General features: G+C 43.2%; 1 protein-coding gene and 2 long non-coding RNA genes across 55 annotated transcripts in view; 2 read left to right on the plus strand and 1 right to left on the minus strand.

The window, feature by feature from the left end:
- Nucleotides 1–1,468: 1,468 nt before the first annotated feature.
- On the plus strand, nt 1,469–6,706 carry LOC127927345 (uncharacterized). 2 transcript variants are annotated; one of them, XR_008127082.1, is made up of 7 exons: nt 1,469–2,461; nt 3,076–3,177; nt 3,841–4,095; nt 4,249–4,758; nt 5,003–5,257; nt 5,997–6,302; nt 6,609–6,706. It is a non-coding gene; the product is annotated as an uncharacterized LOC127927345 (long non-coding RNA). The 2 variants fall into 2 exon arrangements; XR_008127081.1 differs by lacking the exons at nt 3,076–3,177; nt 3,841–4,095 and having other exon boundaries at nt 4,147–4,758.
- Nucleotides 6,707–9,042: 2,336 nt separating this feature from the next.
- Nucleotides 9,043–22,839, plus strand: part of LOC118380460 (CUGBP Elav-like family member 3) — a 57,464-nt gene continuing 43,667 nt past the window's right edge. For all 3 annotated transcript variants that reach the window (XR_008127029.1, XM_052513592.1, XM_052513593.1), the window contains exons 1-2: nt 9,043–9,172; nt 9,797–10,005. Coding sequence is in view for 2 of the 3 variants with exons in the window: in XM_052513592.1 (XP_052369552.1) it covers nt 9,124–9,172; nt 9,797–10,005 (258 nt within the window). In the remaining variant the exon portion in view is untranslated. The remainder of the gene's footprint in view (nt 9,173–9,796; nt 10,006–22,839) is intronic.
- LOC127927344 (uncharacterized) overlaps nt 10,024–22,839 on the minus strand; it is a 45,658-nt gene continuing 32,842 nt past the window's right edge. For 35 of the 50 annotated variants that reach the window (XR_008127079.1, XR_008127077.1, XR_008127067.1 and 32 more), the window contains one exon: nt 10,430–11,608. This is a non-coding gene — a long non-coding RNA (uncharacterized LOC127927344). The other 15 variants (XR_008127068.1, XR_008127034.1, XR_008127031.1 and 12 more) reach the window with 13 other exon arrangements.

The raw sequence follows: 22,839 nt of genomic DNA on the forward strand, positions 1-22,839 counted from the left end.
ATACCTTGTAACAAAATTATAAATGATAGCAAATTATAATATAAAATGGTAGTAAATAACAAAAATAATAACAATAAAATAACAAAATAACAATAAAATGGTAACAGTCAATAGTAGAAATGTAATAAATATAAAATCAAATTATGGAAAATGAAACTATAACTAACTTATAACTAAATAACGATCATCTTCTTCTTTATATCAGTACTACAACTACAATCATCATTACTACGACTACTACTACCATCACTAAAGTGTTATCACTACCATTAACACCCATATTTGGAATGATAAACATGAATAATTATAGTAATAACAATAATAGTAATAATAAGTAAGTTACTGTTTACTATGCAGATGTTATTGTTCAGTGTCCCTCAGGCTATGGCAGGAAAATACATATTTGGCTGCAAGAGGAGCCATTGCTCCTTCGCCCATGAGTATTCTTAGTTTTTCCTCTGGGTTCAATTTGTAAAATATATGTAGTCATTTCTGTGAATAATGAATTTCATGGTGAGGAATATTTCTCACAGTAAAGGAGAAAAGGCATCTCTGTCTCTACCTCCCCTGTTGTGCAGTGACCACATACACGCTCCTCTTTGGGTAGCCATGTCTTTTTATGTCTGCCGCTTTCTATTGCCAATCGGTGGTCACTCAGCCTGTACTTGGTAAGGATCTGTCTCTGCTTCGTATCTCTGACAGAGTAGAGATAATCAGCCAATTCATATCCTCTGTTTAGGGTCAGATAGCAATAGTCGGCTTTGGGATTTTGTTTCTTTTTTCCAGTATTGTAAATATGATTCCTTTGATTGGTTCATGATTTTGCTTATTGGAATTCTTTCTTTTGAAGCAGTGCTGGTGTCTGCTTGGTTGGTGAGGTCCAACACCAGCTGACTGAGAGGGCTTGTTTCTGGGCTCAGCTCTTGGGTTTGAAGTGCTTTAAATTGCAGACTCGAATTTGGACTTGAATTTAGATGTAGCCAAAATTTTAATGATCTTTTCTGAATTTTCATTATTACTGGAAAGCGGCCCAATTCTGCCCTACATGCATTAGTTGGTGTATTTCTCTGTTCTCTTGTAGGATTTTCCGACAGAATTCTGCATGTAGGGCTTCAATTGGATGTTTGTCCCACATTTTAAAATCCAGTTTATTGAGTGGCCCCCAAACCTCACTTCCATAAAGTGCTATTGGTAGGATTACACTGTCAAATATTTTCATCCAAATTTTAATTGGGATGTTGATTTTGAATAATTTCATTTTTATTGCATACAGGCATACGGGCTTTTTCTTTGAGTGCATTCACTGCCATATTAAAGTTTCCCGATGCAGATATGGTCAGAGGTGTAATTTTTTGTGTGTTCAATTAAGGTGTTGTTCAGGGTGAATTTATATTTGTGTTTCTGACATCTGTTTTTTTTTGGAAAATCATGATTTTAGTTTTTTTGAAATTTACTGCCAGGGCCCAATTATGGCAATATTGCTCCAGAATGTTAAGGTTCTGTTGAAGACCTTCATTGGTTGGTAATAGAAGTACCAAGTCATCAGCATATAGCAGGTATTTCACCTCTGTGTCAAATAGTGTGAGTCCTGGGGCTGGAGATTGGTCCAACATGTCTGCTAATTCATTGATATAAATGTTGAAAAGATTTGGACTCAAATTGCAGCCTTGTCTCACACCTCGACATTGTGAAAAAAATTCTGTTCTTTGGTTTTTGATTTTTATTGCACACTTGTTTTCTGTGTACATACATTTTATTAAGTTATACACCTTTACCACCAAGACCACTTACATTAATAAACACCACCTTACCACCAAGCCCATGTTGGAGAATGTTGTAGAATAGCCCTTCGTGCCAAATCGAATCAAATGCTTTTTTAAAGTCAATAAAGCAAGCAAAGATTTTGCTCTCTTTTTTTTGGTGGACGTGTTTATTAATTAGTGTGTGTCAGGTGTATATATGGTCAGTAGTGTGATGGTGTTTATTAATTAGTGTGTGTCAGGTGTATATATGGTCAGTAGTGCGATGGTGTTTATTAATTAGTGTGTGTAAGGTGTATATATGGTCAGTAGTGCGATGGTGTTTATTAATTAGTGTGTGTCAGGTGTATATATGGTCAGTAGTGCGATGGTGTTTATTAATTAGTGTGTGTAAGGTGTATATATGGTCAGTAGTGAGATGGTGTTTATTAATTAGTGTGTGTAAGGTGTATATATGGTCAGTAGTGCGATGGTGTTTATTAATTAGTGTGTGTAAGGTGTATATATGGTCAGTAGTGTGATGGTGTTTATTAATTAGTGTGTGTCAGGTGTATATATGGTCAGTAGTGCGATGGTGTTTATTAATTAGTGTGTGTAAGGTGTATATATGGTCAGTAGTGAGATGGTGTTTATTAATTAGTGTGTGTAAGGTGTATATATGGTCAGTAGTGCGATGGTGTTTATTAATTAGTGTGTGTAAGGTGTATATATGGTCAGTAGTGTGATGGTGTTTATTAATTAGTGTGTGTAAGGTGTATATATGGTCAGTAGTGCGATGGTGTTTATTAATTAGTGTGTGTAAGGTGTATATATGGTCAGTAGTGAGATGGTGTTTATTAGTTAATGTGTGTAAGGTGTATATATGGTCAGTAGTGGGATGGTGTTTATTAATTAGTGTGTGTAAGGTGTATATATATGGTCAGTAGTGTGATGGTGTTTATTAATTAGTGTGTGTAAGGTGTATATATGGTCAGTAGTGTGATGGTGTTTATTAATTAGTGTGTGTAAGGTGTATATATGGTCAGTAGTGTGATGGTGTTTATTAATTAGTGTGTGTAAGGTGTATATATGGTCAGTAGTGTGATGGTGTTTATTAATTAGTGTGTGTAAGGTGTATATATGGTCAGTAGTGTGATGGTGTGTATTAATTAGTGTGTGTAAGGTGTATATATGGTCAGTAGTGAGATGGTGTTTATTAATTAGTGTGTGTAAGGTGTATATATGGTCAGTAGTGTGATGGTGTTTATTAATTAGTGTGTGTAAGGTGTATATATGGTCAGTAGTGTGATGGTGTTTATTAATTAGTGTGTGTAAGGTGTATATATGGTCAGTAGTGTGATGGTGTTTATTAATTAGTGTGTGTAAGGTGTATATATGGTCAGTAGTGTGATGGTGTTTATTAGTTAATGTGTGTAAGGTGTATATATGGTCAGTAGTGAGATGGTGTTTATTAATTAGTGTGTGTAAGGTGTATATATGGTCAGTAGTGTGATAGTGTTTATTAGTTAATGTGTGTAAGGTGTATGTATGGTCAGTAGTGAGATGGTGTTTATTAATTAGTGTGTGTGAGGTGTATATATGGTCAGTAGTGCGATGGTGTTTATTAATTAGTGTGTGTCAGGTGTATATATGGTCAGTAGTGTGATGGTGTTTATTAATTAGTGTGTGTAAGGTGTATATATGGTCAGTAGTGTGATGGTGTTTATTAATTAGTGTGTGTGAGGTGTATATATGGTCAGTAGTGTGATGGTGTTTATTAATTAGTGTGTGTAAGGTGTATATATGGTCAGTAGTGTGATGGTGTTTATTAATTAGTGTGTGTAAGGTGTATATATGGTCAGTAGTGTGATGGTGTTTATTAATTAGTGTGTGTAAGGTGTATATATGGTCAGTAGTGTGATGGTGTTTATTAGTTAATGTGTGTAAGGTGTATATATGGTCAGTAGTGAGATGGTGTTTATTAATTAGTGTGTGTCAGGTGTATATATGGTCAGTAGTGTGATAGTGTTTATTAGTTAATGTGTGTAAGGTGTATGTATGGTCAGTAGTGTGATGGTGTTTATTAGTTAATGTGTGTAAGGTGTATATATGGTCAGTAGTGAGATGGTGTTTATTAATTAGTGTGTGTCAGGTGTATATATGGTCAGTAGTGTGATGGTGTTTATTAATTAGTGTGTGTAAGGTGTATGTATGGTCAGTAGTGTGATGGTGTTTATTAATTAGTGTGTGTCAGGTGTATATATGGTCAGTAGTGTGATGGTGTTTATTAATTAGTGTGTGTCAGGTGTATATATGGTCAGTAGTGCGATGGTGTTTATTAATTAGTGTGTGTCAGGTGTATGTATGGTCAGTAGTGTGATGGTGTTTATTAGTTAGTGTGTGTCAGGTGTATATATGGTCAGTAGTGTGATGGTGTTTATTAATTAGTGTGTGTCAGGTGTATATATGGTCAGTAGTGCGATGGTGTTTATTAATTAGTGTGTGTAAGGTGTATATATGGTCAGTAGTGTGATGGTGTTTATTAATTAGTGTGTGTGAGGTGTATATATGGTCAGTAGTGTGATGGTGTTTATTAATTAGTGTGTGTAAGGTGTATATATGGTCAGTAGTGTGATGGTGTTTATTAATTAGTGTGTGTAAGGTGTATATATGGTCAGTAGTGTGATGGTGTTTATTAATTAGTGTGTGTAAGGTGTATATATGGTCAGTAGTGTGATGGTGTTTATTAATTAGTGTGTGTAAGGTGTATATATGGTCAGTAGTGTGATGGTGTTTATTAATTAGTGTGTGTAAGGTGTATATATGGTCAGTAGTGTGATGGTGTTTATTAATTAGTGTGTGTAAGGTGTATATATGGTCAGTAGTGTGATGGTGTTTATTAATTAGTGTGTGTGAGGTGTATATATGGTCAGTAGTGTGATGGTGTTTATTAATTAGTGTGTGTGAGGTGTATATATGGTCAGTAGTGTGATGGTGTTTATTAATTAGTGTGTGTCAGGTGTATATATGGTCAGTAGTGAGGTGGTGTTTATTAATTAGTGTGTGTAAGGTGTATATATGGTCAGTAGTGTGATGGTGTTTATTAATTAGTGTGTGTTAGGTGTATATATGGTCAGTAGTGAGGTGGTGTTTATTAATTAGTGTGTGTATGGTCAGTAGTGTGATGGTGTTTATTAATTAGTGTGTGTCAGGTGTATGTATGGTCAGTAGTGTGATGGTGTTTATTAATTAGTGTGTGTAAGGTGTATATATGGTCAGTAGTGTGATGGTGTTTATTAATTAGTGTGTGTAAGGTGTATATATGGTCAGTAGTGTGATGGTGTTTATTAATTAGTGTGTGTAAGGTGTATGTATGGTCAGTAGTGTGATGGTGTTTATTAATTAGTGTGTGTAAGGTGTATATATGGTCAGTAGTGTGATGGTGTTTATTAATTAGTGTGTGTAAGGTGTATGTATGGTCAGTAGTGTGATGGTGTTTATTAATTAGTGTGTGTAAGGTGTATGTATGGTCAGTAGTGTGATGGTGTTTATTAATTAGTGTGTGTAAGGTGTATATATGGTCAGTAGTGAGGTGGTGTTTATTAATTAGTGTGTGTAAGGTGTATATATGGTCAGTAGTGTGATGGTGTTTATTAATTAGTGTGTGTAAGGTGTATATATGGTCAGTAGTGTGATGGTGTTTATGAATTAGTGTGTGTCAGGTGTATGTATGGTCAGTAGTGTGATGGTGTTTATTAATTAGTGTGTGTCAGGTGTATGTATGGTCAGTAGTGTGATGGTGTTTATTAATTAGTGTGTGTGAGGTGTATATATGGTCAGTAGTGTGATGGTGTTTATTAATTAGTGTGTGTAAGGTGTATATATGGTCAGTAGTGAGGTGGTGTTTATTAATTAGTGTGTGTAAGGTGTATGTATGGTCAGTAGTGTGATGGTGTTTATTAATTAGTGTGTGTAAGGTGTATGGTCAGTAGTGTGATGGTGTTTATTAATTAGTGTGTGTAAGGTGTATGTATGGTCAGTAGTGAGGTGGTGTTTATTAATTAGTGTGTGTATGGTCAGTAGTGTGATGGTGTTTATTAATTAGTGTGTGTCAGGTGTATGTATGGTCAGTAGTGTGATGGTGTTTATTAATTAGTGTGTGTTAGGTGTATATATGGTCAGTAGTGAGGTGGTGTTTATTAATTAGTGTGTGTATGGTCAGTAGTGTGATGGTGTTTATTAATTAGTGTGTGTCAGGTGTATGTATGGTCAGTAGTGTGATGGTGTTTATTAATTAGTGTGTGTAAGGTGTATATATGGTCAGTAGTGTGATGGTGTTTATTAATTAGTGTGTGTAAGGTGTATATATGGTCAGTAGTGTGATGGTGTTTATTAATTAGTGTGTGTAAGGTGTATGTATGGTCAGTAGTGTGATGGTGTTTATTAATTAGTGTGTGTAAGGTGTATATATGGTCAGTAGTGTGATGGTGTTTATTAATTAGTGTGTGTAAGGTGTATGTATGGTCAGTAGTGTGATGGTGTTTATTAATTAGTGTGTGTAAGGTGTATGTATGGTCAGTAGTGTGATGGTGTTTATTAATTAGTGTGTGTAAGGTGTATGTATGGTCAGTAGTGTGATGGTGTTTATTAATTAGTGTGTGTAAGGTGTATATATGGTCAGTAGTGAGGTGGTGTTTATTAATTAGTGTGTGTAAGGTGTATATATGGTCAGTAGTGAGATGGTGTTTATTAGTTAGTGTGTGTCAGGTGTATATATGGTCAGTAGTGCGATGGTGTTTATTAATTAGTGTGTGTCAGGTGTATGTATGGTCAGTAGTGTGATGGTGTTTATTAATTAGTGTGTGTCAGGTGTATGTATGGTCAGTAGTGAGGTGGTGTTTATTAATTAGTGTGTGTAAGGTGTATGTATGGTCAGTAGTGTGATGGTGTTTATTAATTAGTGTGTGTAAGGTGTATGGTCAGTAGTGCGATGGTGTTTATTAGTTAGTGTGTGTAAGGTGTATGTATGGTCAGTAGTGTGATGGTGTTTATTAATTAGTGTGTGTAAGGTGTATGGTCAGTAGTGATGGTGTTTATTAATTAGTGTGTGTAAGGTGTATATATGGTCAGTAGGATGGTTAGGAAGAAAGCCAATTTGACATTTACTTATTACATTTTTTCTTGAAGAAAGGTTTGAATTCTTGAATTCAAAATGCTACAGAAAATCTTTCCCAAGTTACTGTTGACGCAAATTCCCCTGTAATTATTGGGGTCTGATTTGTCTACACTTTTATGGATAGGGGAGATGAGCCCCTGGTTCCAGACATCAGGGAAGCAGCCAGAAGTTAAAACCATGTTGAACAATTTAAGCACAGCATTCTGCAACTCAGGTGTGCTGTTTTTCAGCATTTCATTTCTGATGTTGTCTACACCACAAGCCTTCTTTGATTTAATAGATTTTAGCTTTTCATTAAGTTCTTTTGTTGGGTTATCGGGTCATCTAATGGATTTTGATTGTTTTTAATGACTGATTCAAGGATGTTCTAATTGGTTCTGTTGTAAGTCTTTTTGTGGGATGTTTTTGTATAGATTATCAAAATAAGTTTTCCAAATGCCTACATCTTGTATGGCTAATTCTTGTGGCTTTCTCTCTCTCTCTCTCTCTCTCTCTCTCTCTCTCTCTCTCTCTCTCTCTCTCTCTCTCTCTCTCTCTCTCTCTTTCACTCTCTCTGTCCCCTCTCTCTCTCTCTCTCTCTGTCCCATTCTCTCTGTTCTCTCTCTTTCATTCATCCTATCATCCTATCCCTCTCTCCTTACTGTTCCTTTTTACGCCCATCCTCCTATTCATTTACAAACAGCTTTATTGGCACAGAATATATTTGTAAATTATTTTCTTTCTTTCTTTCTTTCCCTCTCTCTTACACACACACATACGTCTCTCTATTCTCTCTAACTCCTCTTTTCTTTCTGTTCTCTGATCTAATCCCAAGTGCTGCTGTAATCCAGATCAACTGGCCCACATTCTTAATCTAATCACTCCTCAATCCCTACTACTACTCCTGTGTGTGTGTGTGTGTGTGTGTGTGTGTGTGTGTGTGTGTGTGTGTGTGCGTGCGTGCGCGCGTGCGTGCGTGTGTGTGTGTGTGAGAGAGAGAGAATCAGAGAGAGCGACAGACGACGTGCCAGACCGTTTAAAGTCATGTTGTAAACACACCTGTTAACCTTGAGTCTGACACACACACATACTTACTTCCACACTTCCACAAACACATGAACACACACCAGCACACTGGGCATGTTTTATTGATTATTCTGTGTTCATGTGTGACCTAAAGCTGATCCTACATTCCTTCTCTACTGATCTCATGTTGATCTGGTGTGTTTCTGGTCTCAATCATGATTAGTCACGTGGTGATATGCTGTTGATCATGTGTATTGATCATACTGTATGTTGATCATGTGTTGATCATACTGTATGTTGATCATGTGTTGCTCATACTGTATGTTGATCATGTGTTGATCATACTGTATGTTGATCATGTGTTGCTCATACTGTATGTTGATCATGTGTTGATCATACTGTTTATTGATCATGTGTTGATCATACTGTATGTTGATCATACTGTATGTTGATCATGTGTGTTGATCATACAGTATGTTGATCATGTGTTGATCATACTGGATGTTGATGATGTGTTGGTCATACTGTATGTTGATCCTGTGTGTTGCTCATACTGTATGTTGATCATGTGTTGATCATACTGTATGTTGATCATGTGTGTTGATCATACTGTATGTTGATCATGTGTTGATCATACTGTTGATTGATCATGTGTTGATCATACTGTATGTTGATCATGTGTTGATCATACTGGATGTTGATGATGTGTTGGTCATACTGTATGTTGATCATGTGTTGATCATACTGTTTATTGATCATGTGTTGATCATACTGGATGTTGATGATTTGTTGGTCATACTGTATGTTGATCATGTGTGTTGATCATACTGTATGTTGATCATGTGTTGATCATACTGTATGTTGATCATGTGTGTTGATCATACTGTATCTTGATTATGTGTTGATCATACTGTATGTTGATCATGTGTTGATCATACTGTATGTTGATAATGTGTTGATCATACTGTATGTTGATCATGTGTGTTGATCATACTGTATCTTGATCATGTGTTGATCATACTGTTGATTGATCATGTGTTGATCATACTGTTGATTGATCATGTGTATTGATCATACTGTATGTTGGTCATGTGTTGATCATACTGTATCTTGATCATGTGTTGATCATACTGTATGTTGTTCATGTGTATTTATCATACTGTATTTTGATCATGTGTATTGATCTCCTTGTCTGTATTCCAGATGAACCGACCCATCCAGGTAAAACCAGCTGACAGCGAGGGGAGAGGAGGTAAGACACACATCACATCACACACACATCACACCTCTGCCTCACACACAAATGAACACGCTTCTTCACTAATGATAATACACGCCATCTTACATTACAATGATACACCTGTCCAATTCTCTAGAAGTTACCCATTTCAATCTGTATCTACAGCAGGGTTGAGGTCAACCACAAATTTAGATGAGGATTTTTCACTAATTGAATTTGGAGAGTCAAGTCTTCAATGTGACTCTCCTTCTCCCAAGTGGAAGTCTTGCTACGGATACTCTGTTAATCTGTATCTGCTGACACGCACTGTAAAGTAAGCCTCAAAGACACACACCTACATTCTTAGTGATCTCCACTGTGATCTCTGTTGCGCCTCTACTCCCAAGTTTCATCTCTCTGTAATGTATAAGTTTATACTGCACCCTGGTGGTTGGTAGCAGTATCGCAACATGTCTTTTTCTCCCATCACTGGCCTGCTAGAACATAATGAGATTCAATGAGAGCACCATGATATGTTTTATGAACTGAGTATCTACATGTAGTATCAGAGCTATCTAACTCCTCTCCTTTTCTCCTCCCTCTCTTCCCTTCCTCCCTCTCTCCTCCCCCTCTCCTCCTGGTGTGCCCCTCTTCCAGAAGACAGGAAGTTGTTTGTGGGCATGCTGGGTAAACAGCAGAGTGATGAAGACGTCAAGAGGCTGTTTGAGCCCTTTGGCACTATAGACGAGTGTACTGTACTACGGGGGCCAGACGGCACCAGTAAAGGTTGTGCGTTTGTGAAGTACCAGGGACATGCTGAAGCTCAGGCTGCCATTAGCACCCTGCATGGGAGCCGCACACTGCCTGTAAGTCACAGACAAGTCTTCCTACCTCTCCCTCTGTAAGTCACAGACAAGTCTTCCTACCTCTCCCTCTGTAAGTCACAGACAAGTCTCCCAACCTCTCCCTCTGTAAGTCACAGACAAGTCTTCCTATCTCTACCTCTGTAAGTCACAGACAAGTCTTCCTACCTCTCCCTCTGTAAGTCACAGACAAGTCATCCTACCTCTCCCTCTGTAAGTCACAGACAAGTCTTCCTACCTCTCCCTCTGTAAGTCACAGACAAGTCTTCCTACCTCTCCCTCTGTAAGTCACAGACAAGTCTTCCTACCTCTCCCTCTGTAAGTCACAGACAAGTCTTCCTACCTCTCCCTCTGTAAGTCACAGACAAGTTATCCTACCTCTCCCTCTGTAAGTCACAGACAAGTCTTCCTACCTCTCCCTCTGTAAGTCACAGACAAGTCTTCCTATTTCTCCCTCTGTAAGTCACAGACAAGTTTTCCCTACCTCTCCCTCTGTAAGTCACAGACAAGTCTTCCTACCTCTCCCTCTGTAAGTCACAGACAAGTCTTCCTACCTCTCCCTCTGTAAGTCACAGACAAGTCTTCCTACCTCTCCCTCTGTAAGTCACAGACAAGTCTTCCTACCTCTCCCTCTGTAAGTCACAGACAAGTCTTCCTACCTCTCCCTCTGTAAGTCACAGACAAGTTATCCTACCTCTCCCTCTGTAAGTCACAGACAAGTCTTCCTACCTCTACCTCTGTAAGTCACCGACAAGTCTCCCTATTTCTCCCTCTGTAAGTCACAGACAAGTTTTCCCTACCTCTCCCTCTGTAAGTCACAGACAAGTCTTCCTACCTCTCCCTCTGTAAGTCACAGACAAGTCTTCCTACCTCTCCCTCTGTAAGTCACAGACAAGTCTTCCTACCTCTCCCTCTGTAAGTCACAGACAAGTCTTCCTACCTCTCCCTCTGTAAGTCACAGACAAGTCTTCCTACCTCTCCCTCTGTAAGTCACAGACAAGTCTCCCTATTTCTCCCTCTGTAAGTCACAGACAAGTTTTCCCTACCTCTCCCTCTGTAAGTCACAGACAAGTCTTCCTACCTCTCCCTCTGTAAGTCACAGACAAGTCTTCCTACCTCTCCCTCTGTAAGTCACAGACAAGTCTTCCTACCTCTCCCTCTGTAAGTCACAGACAAGTCTTCCTACCTCTCCCTCTGTAAGTCACAGACAAGTCTTCCTACCTCTCCCTCTGTAAGTCACAGACAAGTCTTCCTATCTCTCCCTCTGTAAGTCACAGACAAGTCTTCCTACCTCTCCCTCTGTAAGTCACAGACAAGTCTTCCTACCTCTCCCTCTGTAAGTCACAGACAAGTCATCCTACCTCTCCCTCTGTAAGTCACAGACAAGTCTTTCTACCTCTCCCTCTGTAAGTCACAGACAAGTCATCCTACCTCTCCCTCTGTAAGTCACAGACAAGTCTTCCTACTTCTCCCTCTGTAAGTCACAGACAAGTATTCCTACCTCTCCCTCTGTAAGTCACAGACAAGTCTTCCTATCTCTCCCTCTGTAAGTCACAGACAAGTTTTCCTACCTCTCCCTCTGTAAGTCACAGACAAGTCTTCCAACCTCTCCCTCTGTAAGTCACAGACAAGTCTTCCACAGACTCCTCCCTCTGTAAGTCACAGACAAGTCTTCCTACCTCTCCCTCTGTAAGTCACAGACAAGTCTTCCTTCCTCTCCCTCTGTAAGTCACAGACAAGTCTTCCTACCTCTCCCTCTGTAAGTCACAGACAAGTCTTCCTACCTCTCCCTCTGTAAGTCACAGACAAGTCTTCCTACCTCTCCCTCTGTAAGTCACAGACAAGTCTTCCTACCTCTCCCTCTGTAAGTCACAGACAAGTCTTCCTACCTCTCCCTCTGTAAGTCACAGACAAGTCTTCCTACCTCTCCCTCTGTAAGTCACAGACAAGTCTTCCTACCTCTCCCTCTGTAAGTCACAGACAAGTCTTCCTACCTCTCCCTCTGTAAGTCACAGACAAGTCTTCCTACCTCTCCCTCTGTAAGTCACAGACAAGTCTTCCTACCTCTCCCTCTGTAAGTCACAGACAAGTCTTCCTATTTCTCCCTCTGTAAGTCACAGACAAGTTTTCCTACCTCTCCCTCTGTAAGTCACAGACAAGTCTTCTGTAAGTCACAGACAAGTCTTCCTACCTCTCCCTCTGTAAGTCACAGACAAGTCTTCCTACCTCTCCCTCTGTAAGTCACAGACAAGTCTTCCTACCTCTCCCTCTGTAAGTCACAGACAAGTCTTCCTACCTCTCCCTCTGTAAGTCACAGACAAGTCTTCCTACCTCTCCCTCTGTAAGTCACAGACAAGTCTTCCTACCTCTCCCTCTGTAAGTCACAGACAAGTCTTCCTACCTCTCCCTCTGTAAGTCACAGACAAGTCTTCCTACCTCTCCCTCTGTAAGTCACAGACAAGTCTTCCTACTCTCTCCTCTGTAAGTCACAGACAAGTCTTCCTCCTCTCCCTCTGTAAGTCACAGACAAGTCTTCCTACCTCTCCCTCTGTAAGTCACAGACAAGTCTTCCTACCTCTCCCTCTGTCACAGACAAGTCTTCCTACCTCTCCCTCACAGACAAGTCTTCCTACCTCTCCCTCTGTAAGTCACAGACAAGTCTTCCTACCTCTCCTCTGTAAGTCACAGACAAGTCTTCCTACCTCTCCCTCTGTAAGTCACAGACAAGTCTTCCTACCTCTCCCTCTGTAAGTCACAGACAAGTCTTCCTACCTCTCCCTCTGTAAGTCACAGACAAGTCTTCCTACCTCTCCCTCTGTAAGTCACAGACAAGTCTTCCTACCTCTCCCTCTGTAAGTCACAGACAAGTCTTCCTACCTCTCCCTCTGTAAGTCACAGACAAGTCTTCCTACCTCTCCCTCTGTAAGTCACAGACAAGTCTTCCTACCTCTCCCTCTGTAAGTCACAGACAAGTCTTCCTATTTCCTCTCCCTCTGTAAGTCACAGACAAGTCTTCCTACCTCTCCCTCTGTAAGTCACAGACAAGTCTTCCTACCTCTCCCTCTGTAAGTCACAGACAAGTCTTCCTACCTCTCCCTCTGTAAGTCACAGACAAGTCTTCCTACCTCTCCCTCTGTAAGTCACAGACAAGTCTTCCTACCTCTCCCTCTGTAAGTCACAGACAAGTCTTCCTACCTCTCCCTCTGTAAGTCACAGACAAGTCTTCCTACCTCTCCCTCTGTAAGTCACAGACAAGTCCTTCCCCTAGTCTTCCCTCTCCCTCTGTAAGTCACAGACAAGTCTTCCTACCTCTCCCTCTGTAAGTCAGACAGTTTCCCTATTTCTCCCTCAAGTCACAGACTTCCTACCTCTCCCTCTGTAAGTCACAGACAAGTCTTCTCTACAAGTCTTCTCCCTCCCTCTGTAAGTCACAGACAAGTCTTCCTACCTCTCCCTCTGTAAGTCACAGACAAGTCTTCCTACCTCTCCCTCTGTAAGTCACAGACAAGTCTTCCTATCTCTCCCTCTGTAAGTCACAGACAAGTCTTCCTACCTCTCCCTCTGTAAGTCACAGACAAGTCTTCCTACCTCTCCCTCTGTAAGTCACAGACAAGTCATCCTACCTCTCCCTCTGTAAGTCACAGACAAGTCTTTCTACCTCTCCCTCTGTAAGTCACAGACAAGTCATCCTACATCTCCCTCTGTAAGTCACAGACAAGTCTTCCTACTTCTCCCTCTGTAAGTCACAGACAAGTATTCCTACCTCTCCCTCTGTAAGTCACAGACAAGTCTTCCTATCTCTCCCTCTGTAAGTTACAGACAAGTTTTCCTACCTCTCCCTCTGTAAGTCACAGACAAGTCTTCCAACCTCTCCCTCTGTAAGTCACAGACAAGTCTTCCTACCTCTCCCTCTGTAAGTCACAGACAAGTCTTCCTACCTCTCCCTCTGTAAGTCACAGACAAGTCTTCCTACCTCTCCCTCTGTAAGTCACAGACAAGTCTTCCTACCTCTCCCTCTGTAAGTCACAGACAAGTCTCTTCCTAGTCTTTCTCTCCCTCTGTAAGTCACAGACAAGTTTTCCTACCTCTCCCTCTGTAAGTCACAGACAAGTCTTCCTACCTCTCCCTCTGTAAGTCACAGACAAGTCTTCCTACCTCTCCCTCTGTAAGTCACAGACAAGTCTTCCTATCTCTCCCTCTGTAAGTCACAGACAAGTCTTCCTACCTCTCCCTCTGTAAGTCACAGACAAGTCTTCCTACCTCTCCCTCTGTAAGTCACAGACAAGTCTTCCTACCTCTCCCTCTGTAAGTCACAGACAAGTCTTCCTACCTCTCCCTCTGTACCTCTCCCTCAGTCACAGACAAGTCTTCCTATTTCTCCCTCTGTAAGTCACAGACAAGTCTTCCTACCTCTCCCTCTGTAAGTCACAGACAAGTCTTCCTACCTCTCCCTCTGTAAGTCACAGACAAGTCTTCCTACCTCTCCCTCTGTAAGTCACAGACAAGTCTTCCTACCTCTCCCTCTGTAAGTCACAGACAAGTCTTCCTACCTCTCCCTCTGTAAGTCACAGACAAGTCTTCCTACCTCTCCCTCTGTAAGTCACAGACAAGTCTTCCTACCTCTCCCTCTGTAAGTCACAGACAAGTCTTCCTACCTCTCCCTCTGTAAGTCACAGACAAGTCTTCCTACCTCTCCCTCTGTAAGTCACAGACAAGTCTTCCTACCTCTCCCTCTGTCACAGACAAGTCACCTCTCCCTCAGACAAGTCTCTCCCTCTGTAAGTCACAGACCTCTCTCCCTCTGTAAGTCACAGACAAGTCTTCCTACCTCTCCCTCTGTAAGTCACAGACAAGTCTTCCTACCTCTCCCTCTGTAAGTCACAGACAAGTCTTCCTACCTCTCCCTCTGTAAGTCACAGACAAGTCTTCTCCCTCTACCAAGTCTTCTCCCTCTGTAAGTCACAGACAAGTCTTCCTACCTCTCCTCTGTAAGTCACAGACAAGTCTTCCTACCTCTCCCTCTGTAAGTCACAGACAAGTCTTCCTACCTCTCCCTCTGTAAGTCACAGACAAGTCTTCCTACCTCTCCCTCTGTAAGTCACAGACAAGTCTTCCTACCTCTCCCTCTGTAAGTCACAGACAAGTCTTCCTACCTCTCCCTCTGTAAGTCACAGACAAGTCTTCCTACCTCTCCCTCTGTAAGTCACAGACAAGTCTTCCTACCTCTCCCTCTGTAAGTCACAGACAAGTCTTCCTACCTCTCCCTCTGTAAGTCACAGACAAGTCTTCCTACCTCTCCTCTCACAGACAAGTCTTCCTACCTCTCCCTCTGTAAGTCACAGACAAGTCTTCCTACCTCTCCCTCTGTAAGTCACAGACAAGTCTTCCTACCTCTCCCTCTGTAAGTCACAGACAAGTCTTCCTACCTCTCCCTCTGTAAGTCACAGACAAGTCTTCCTACCTCTCCCTCTGTAAGTCACAGACAAGTCTTCCTACCTCTCCCTCTGTAAGTCACAGACAAGTCTTCCTACCTCTCCCTCTGTAAGTCACAGACAAGTCTTCCTACCTCTCCCTCTGTAAGTCACAGACAAGTCTTCCTCTCTCCCTCTGTAAGTCACAGACAAGTCTTCCTACCTCTCCCTCTGTAAGTCACAGACAAGTCTTCCTACCTCTCCCTCTGTAAGTCACAGACAAGTCTTCCTACCTCTCCCTCTGTAAGTCACAGACAAGTCTTCCTACCTCTCCCTCTGTAAGTCACAGACAAGTCTTCCTACCTCTCCCTCTGTAAGTCACAGACAAGTCTTCCTACCTCTCCCTCTGTAAGTCACAGACAAGTCTTCCTACCTCTCCCTCTGTAAGTCACAGACAAGTCTTCCTACCTCTCCCTCTGTAAGTCACAGACAAGTCTTCCTACCTCTCCCTCTGTAAGTCACAGACAAGTCTTCCTACCTCTCCCTCTGTAAGTCACAGACAAGTCATCCTACCTCTCCCTCTGTAAGTCACAGACAAGTCTTCCTACCTCTCCCTCTGTAAGTCACAGACAAGTCTTCCTACCTCTCCCTCTGTAAGTCACAGACAAGTCTTCCTATCTCTCCCTCTGTAAGTCACAGACAAGTCTTCCTACCTCTCCCTCTGTAAGTCACAGACAAGTCTTCCTACCTCTCCCTCTGTAAGTCACAGACAAGTCTTCCTACCTCTCCCTCTGTAAGTCACAGACAAGTCTTCCTACCTCTCCCTCTGTAAGTCACAGACAAGTCTTCCTACCTCTCCCTCTGTAAGTCACAGACAAGTCTTCCTACCTCTCTCCCTCTGTAAGTCACAGACAAGTCTTCCTACCTCTCCCTCTGTAAGTCACAGACAAGTCTTCCCTCTACCTCTCCCTCTGTAAGTCACAGACAAGTCTTCCTACCTCTCCCTCTGTAAGTCACAGACAAGTCTTCCTACCTCTCCCTCTGTAAGTCACAGACAAGTCTTCCTACCTCTCCTCTGTAAGTCACAGACAAGTCTTCCTACCTCTCCCTCTGTAAGTCACAGACAAGTCTTCCTACCTCTCCCTCTGTAAGTCACAGACAAGTCTTCCTACCTCTCCCTCTGTAAGTCACAGACAAGTCTTCCTACCTCTCCCTCTGTAAGTCACAGACAAGTCTTCCTACCTCTCCCTCTGTAAGTCACAGACAAGTCTTCCTACCTCTCCCTCTGTAAGTCACAGACAAGTCTTCACAGACAAGTCTTCCTCTCTCCCTCTGTAAGTCACAGACAAGTCTTCCTACCTCTCCCTCTGTAAGTCACAGACAAGTCTTCCTACCTCTCCCTCTGTAAGTCACAGACAAGTCTTCCTCTGTAAGTCACAGACAAGTCTTCCTACCTCTCCCCTCTGTAAGTCACAGACAAGTCTTCCTACCTCTCCCTCTGTAAGTCACAGACAAGTCTTCCTACCTCTCCCTCTGTAAGTCACAGACAAGTCTTCCTACCTCTCCCTCTGTAAGTCACAGACAAGTCTTCCTGTAAGTCACAGACAAGTCTTCCCTCTCCCTCTGTAAGTCACAGACAAGTCTTCCTACCTCTCCCTCTGTAAGTCACAGACAAGTCTTCCTACCTCTCCCTCTGTAAGTCACAGACAAGTCTTCCTACCTCTCCCTCTGTAAGTCACAGACAAGTCTTCCTACCTCTCCCTCTGTAAGTCACAGACAAGTCTTCCTACCTCTCCCTCTGTAAGTCACAGACAAGTCTTCCTACCTCTCCCTCTGTAAGTCACAGACAAGTCTTCCTACCTCTCCTCTGTAAGTCACAGACAAGTCTTCCTACCTCTCCCTCTGTAAGTCACAGACAAGTCTTCCTACCTCTCCCTCTGTAAGTCACAGACAAGTCTTCCTACCTCTCCCTCTGTAAGTCACAGACAAGTCTTCCTACCTCTCCCTCTGTAAGTCACAGACAAGTCTTCCTACCTCTCCCTCTGTAAGTCACAGACAAGTCTTCCTACCTCTCCCTCTGTAAGTCACAGACAAGTCTTCCTACCTCTCCCTCTGTAAGTCACAGACCTTCTCCCTCTGTAAGTCACAGACAAGTCTTCCTACCTCTCCCTCTGTAAGTCACAGACAAGTCTTCCTACCTCTCCCTCTGTAAGTCACAGACAAGTCTTCCTACCTCTCCCTCTGTAAGTCACAGACAAGTCTTCCTACCTCTCCCTCTGTCACAGTCCTCTCCTCAGAGTCACAGACAAGTCTTCCTACCTCTCCCTCTGTAAGTCACAGACAAGTCTTCCTACCTCTCCCTCTGTAAGTCACAGACAAGTCTTCCTCTGTAAGTCACAGACAAGTCTTCCTACCTCCTCTCTCCCTCTGTAAGTCACAGACAAGTCTTCCTACCTCTCCCTCTGTAAGTCACAGACAAGTCTTCCTACCTCTCCCTCTGTAAGTCACAGACAAGTCTTCCTACCTCTCCTCTGTAAGTCACAGACAAGTCTTCCTACCTCTCCCTCTGTAAGTCACAGACAAGTCTTCCTACCTCTCCCTCTGTAAGTCACAGACAAGTCTTCCTACCTCTCCCTCTGTAAGTCACAGACAAGTCTTCCTACCTCTCCTCTGTAAGTCCCTCTGTAAGTCACAGACAAGTCTTCCTACCTCTCCCTCTGTAAGTCACAGACAAGTCTTCCTACCTCTCCCTCTGTAAGTCACAGACAAGTCTTCCTATCTCTCCCTCTGTAAGTCACAGACAAGTTTTCCTCACTACCTCTCCCTCTGTTCCAGACAACCTCTCCCTCTGTAAGTCACAGACAAGTCTTCCTACCTCTCCCTCTGTAAGTCACAGACAAGTCTTCCTACCTCTCCCTCTGTAAGTCACAGACAAGTCTTCCTACCTCTCCCTCTGTAAGTCACAGACAAGTCTTCCTACCTCTCCCTCTGTAAGTCACAGACAAGTCTTCCTACCTCTCCCTCTGTAAGTCACAGACAAGTCTTCCTACCTCTCCCTCTGTAAGTCACAGACAAGTCTTCCTACCTCTCCCTCTGTAAGTCACAGACAAGTCTTCCTACCTCTCCCTCTGTAAGTCACAGACAAGTCTTCCTACCTCTCCCCTCTGTAAGTCACAGACAAGTCTATCTCTCCCTCTGTTCCAAGTCTTCCTCTCCCTCTGTAAGTCACAGACAAGTCTTCCTATCTCTCCCTCTGTAAGTCACAGACAAGTTTTCCTACCTCTCCCTCTGTAAGTCACAGACAAGTCTTCCTACCTCTCCCTCTGTAAGTCACAGACAAGTCTTCCTACCTCTCCCTCTGTAAGTCACAGACAAGTCTTCCTACCTCTCCCTCTGTAAGTCACAGACAAGTCTTCCTACCTCTCCCTCTGTAAGTCACAGACAAGTCTTCCTACCTCTCCCTCTGTAAGTCACAGACAAGTCTTCCTACCTCTCCCTCTGTAAGTCACAGACAAGTCTTCCTACCTCTCCCTCTGTAAGTCAGACAAGTCTTCCTACCTCTCCCTCTGTAAGTCACAGACAAGTCTTCCTACCTCTCCCTCTGTAAGTCACAGACAAGTCTTCCTACCTCTCCCTCTGTAAGTCACAGACAAGTCTTCCTACCTCTCCCTCTGTAAGTCACAGACAAGTCTTCCTACCTCTCCCTCTGTAAGTCACAGACAAGTCTTCCTACCTCTCCCTCTGTAAGTCACAGACAAGTCTTCCTACCTCTCCCTCTGTAAGTCACAGACAAGTCTTCCTACCTCTCCCTCTGTAAGTCACAGACAAGTCTTCCTACCTCTCCCTCTGTAAGTCACAGACAAGTCTTCCTACCTCTCCCTCTGTAAGTCACAGACAAGTCTTCCTACCTCTCCCTCTGTAAGTCACAGACAAGTCTTCCTATCTCTCCCTCTGTAAGTCACAGACAAGTCTTCCTACCTCTCCCTCTGTAAGTCACAGACAAGTCTTCCTACCTCTCCCTCTGTAAGTCACAGACAAGTCTTCCTACCTCTCCCTCTGTAAGTCACAGACAAGTCTTCCTACCTCTCCCTCTGTAAGTCACAGACAAGTCTTCCTACCTCTCCCTCTGTAAGTCACAGACAAGTCTTCCTACCTCTCCCTCTGTAAGTCACAGACAAGTCTTCCTACCTCCCTCTGTAAGTCACAGACAAGTCTTCTACCTCTCCCTCTGTAAGTCACAGACAAGTCTTCCTACCTCTCCCTCTGTAAGTCACAGACAAGTCTTCCTACCTCTCCCTCTGTAAGTCACAGACAAGTCTTCCTACCTCTCCCTCTGTAAGTCACAGACAAGTCTTCCTACCTCTCCCTCTGTAAGTCACAGACAAGTCTTCCTACCTCTCCCTCTGTAAGTCACAGACAAGTCTTCCTACCTCTCCCTCTGTAAGTCACAGACAAGTCTTCCTACCTCTCCCTCTGTAAGTCACAGACAAGTCTTCCTACCTCTCCCTCTGTAAGTCACAGACAAGTCTTCCTACCTCTCCCTCTGTAAGTCACAGACAAGTCTTCCTACCTCTCCCTCTGTAAGTCACAGACAAGTCTTCCTACCTCTCCCTCTGTAAGTCACAGACAAGTCATCCTACCTCTCCATCTGTAAGCCACAGACAAGTCTTCCTACCTCTCCCTCTGTAAGTCACAGACAAGTCTTCCTACCTCTCCCTCTGTAAGTCACAGACAAGTCTTCCTACCTCTCCCTCTGTAAGTCACAGACAAGTCTTCCTACCTCTCCCTCTGTAAGTCACAGACAAGTCTTCCTACCTCTCCCTCTGTAAGTCACAGACAAGTCTTCCTACCTCTCCCTCTGTAAGTCACAGACAAGTCTTCCTACCTCTCCCTCTGTAAGTCACAGACAAGTCTTCCTACCTCTCCCTCTGTAAGTCACAGACAAGTCTTCCCTACCTCTCCCTCTGTAAGTCACAGACAAGTCTTCCTCTGTAAGTCACAGACAAGTCTTCCTATCTCTCCCTCTGTAAGTCACAGACAAGTCTTCCTACCTCTCCCTCTGTAAGTCACAGACAAGTCTTCCTACCTCTCCCTCTGTAAGTCACAGACAAGTCTTCCTACCTCTCCCTCTGTAAGTCACAGACAAGTCTTCCTACCTCTCCTCTGTAAGTCACAGACAAGTCTTCCCCTGTAAGTCACAGACAACCTCTCCCTCTGTAAGTCACAGACAAGTCTTCCTACCTCTCCCTCTGTAAGTCACAGACAAGTCTTCCTACCTCTCCCTCTGTAAGTCACAGACAAGTCTTCCTACCTCTCCCTCTGTAAGTCACAGACAAGTCTTCTTCCCTAGTCTCCCTCTGTAAGTCACCTCTCCCTCTGTAAGTCACAGACAAGTCTTCCTACCTCTCCCTCTGTAAGTCACAGACAAGTCTTCCTACCTCTCCCTCTGTAAGTCACAGACAAGTCTTCCTACCTCTCCCTCTGTAAGTCACAGACAAGTCTTCCTACCTCTCCCTCTGTAAGTCACAGACAAGTCTTCCTACCTCTCCCTCTGTAAGTCACAGACAAGTCTTCCTACCTCTCCCCTCTGTAAGTCACAGACAAGTCTTCCTACCTCTCCCTCTGTAAGTCACAGACAAGTCTTCCTACCTCTCCCTCTGTAAGTCACAGACAAGTCTTCCTACCTCTCCCTCTGTAAGTCACAGACAAGTCTTCCTACCTCTCCCTCTGTAAGTCACAGACAAGTCTTCCTACCTCTCCCTCTGTAAGTCACAGACAAGTCTTCCTACCTCTCCCTCTGTAAGTCACAGACAAGTCTTCCTACCTCTCCTCTGTAAGTCACAGACAAGTCTTCCTACCTCTCCCTCTGTAAGTCACAGACAAGTCTTCCTACCTCTCCCTCTGTAAGTCACAGACAAGTCTACCTACCTCTCCCTCTGTAAGTCACAGACAAGTCTTCCTACCTCTCCTCTGTAAGTCACAGACAAGTCTTCCTACCTCTCCCTCTGTAAGTCACAGACAAGTCTTCCTACCTCTCCCTCTGTAAGTCACAGACAAGTCTTCCTACCTCTCCCTCTGTAAGTCACAGACAAGTCTTCCTACCTCTCCCTCTGTAAGTCACAGACAAGTCTTCCTACCTCTCCCTCTGTAAGTCACAGACAAGTCTTCCTACCTCTCCCTCTGTAAGTCACAGACAAGTCTTCCTACTCTCTCCCTCTGTAAGTCACAGACAAGTCTTCCTACCTCTCCCTCTGTAAGTCACAGACAAGTCTTCCTACCTCTCCCTCTGTAAGTCACAGACAAGTCTTCCTACCTCTCCCTCTGTAAGTCACAGACAAGTCTTCCTACCTCTCCCTCTGTAAGTCACAGACAAGTCTCCTACCTCTCCCTCTGTAAGTCACAGACAAGTCTTCCCTCAACCTCTCCCTCTGTAAGTCACAGACAAGTCTTCCTACCTCTCCCTCTGTAAGTCACAGACAAGTCTTCCTACCTCTCCCTCTGTAAGTCACAGACAAGTCTTCCTACCTCTCCCTCTGTAAGTCACAGACAAGTCTTCCTACCTCTCCCTCTGTAAGTCACAGACAAGTCTTCCTACCTCTCCCTCTGTAAGTCACAGACAAGTTTTCCCTACCTCTCCCTCTGTAAGTCACAGACAAGTCTTCCTACCTCTCCCTCTGTAAGTCACAGACAAGTCTTCCTACCTCTCCCTCTGTAAGTCACAGACAAGTCTTCCTACCTCTCCCTCTGTAAGTCACAGACAAGTCTTCCTACCTCTCCCTCTGTAAGTCACAGACAAGTCTTCCTACCTCTCCCTCTGTAAGTCACAGACAAGTCTTCCTACCTCTCCCTCTGTAAGTCACAGACAAGTCTTCCTACCTCTCCCTCTGTAAGTCACAGACAAGTCTTCCTACCTCTCCCTCTGTAAGTCACAGACAAGTCTTCCAACCTCTCCCTCTGTAAGTCACAGACAAGTCTTCCTACCTCTCCCTCTGTAAGTCACAGACAAGTCTTCCTACCTCTCCCTCTGTAAGTCACAGACAAGTCTTCCTACCTCTCCCTCTGTAAGTCACAGACAAGTCTTCCTACCTCTCCCTCTGTAAGTCACAGACAAGTCTTCCTAGTCTTCCTACCTCTCCCTCTGTAAGTCACAGACAAGTCTTCCTACCTCTCCCTCTGTAAGTCACAGACAAGTCTTCCTACCTCTCCCTCTGTAAGTCACAGACAAGTCTTCCTACCTCTCCCTCTGTAAGTCACAGACAAGTCTTCCTACCTCTCCCTCTGTAAGTCACAGACAAGTCACAGACAAGTCTTCCAACCTCTCCTCTGTAAGTCACAGACAAGTCTTCCAACCTCTCCCTCTGTAAGTCACAGACAAGTCGTCCTACCTCTCCCTCTGTAAGTCACAGACAAGTCTTCCTACCTCTCC

This window comes from Oncorhynchus keta, unplaced genomic scaffold (assembly GCF_023373465.1).
Source record: "Oncorhynchus keta strain PuntledgeMale-10-30-2019 unplaced genomic scaffold, Oket_V2 Un_scaffold_1315_pilon_pilon, whole genome shotgun sequence".
NCBI lineage: Eukaryota > Metazoa > Chordata > Actinopteri > Salmoniformes > Salmonidae > Oncorhynchus > Oncorhynchus keta.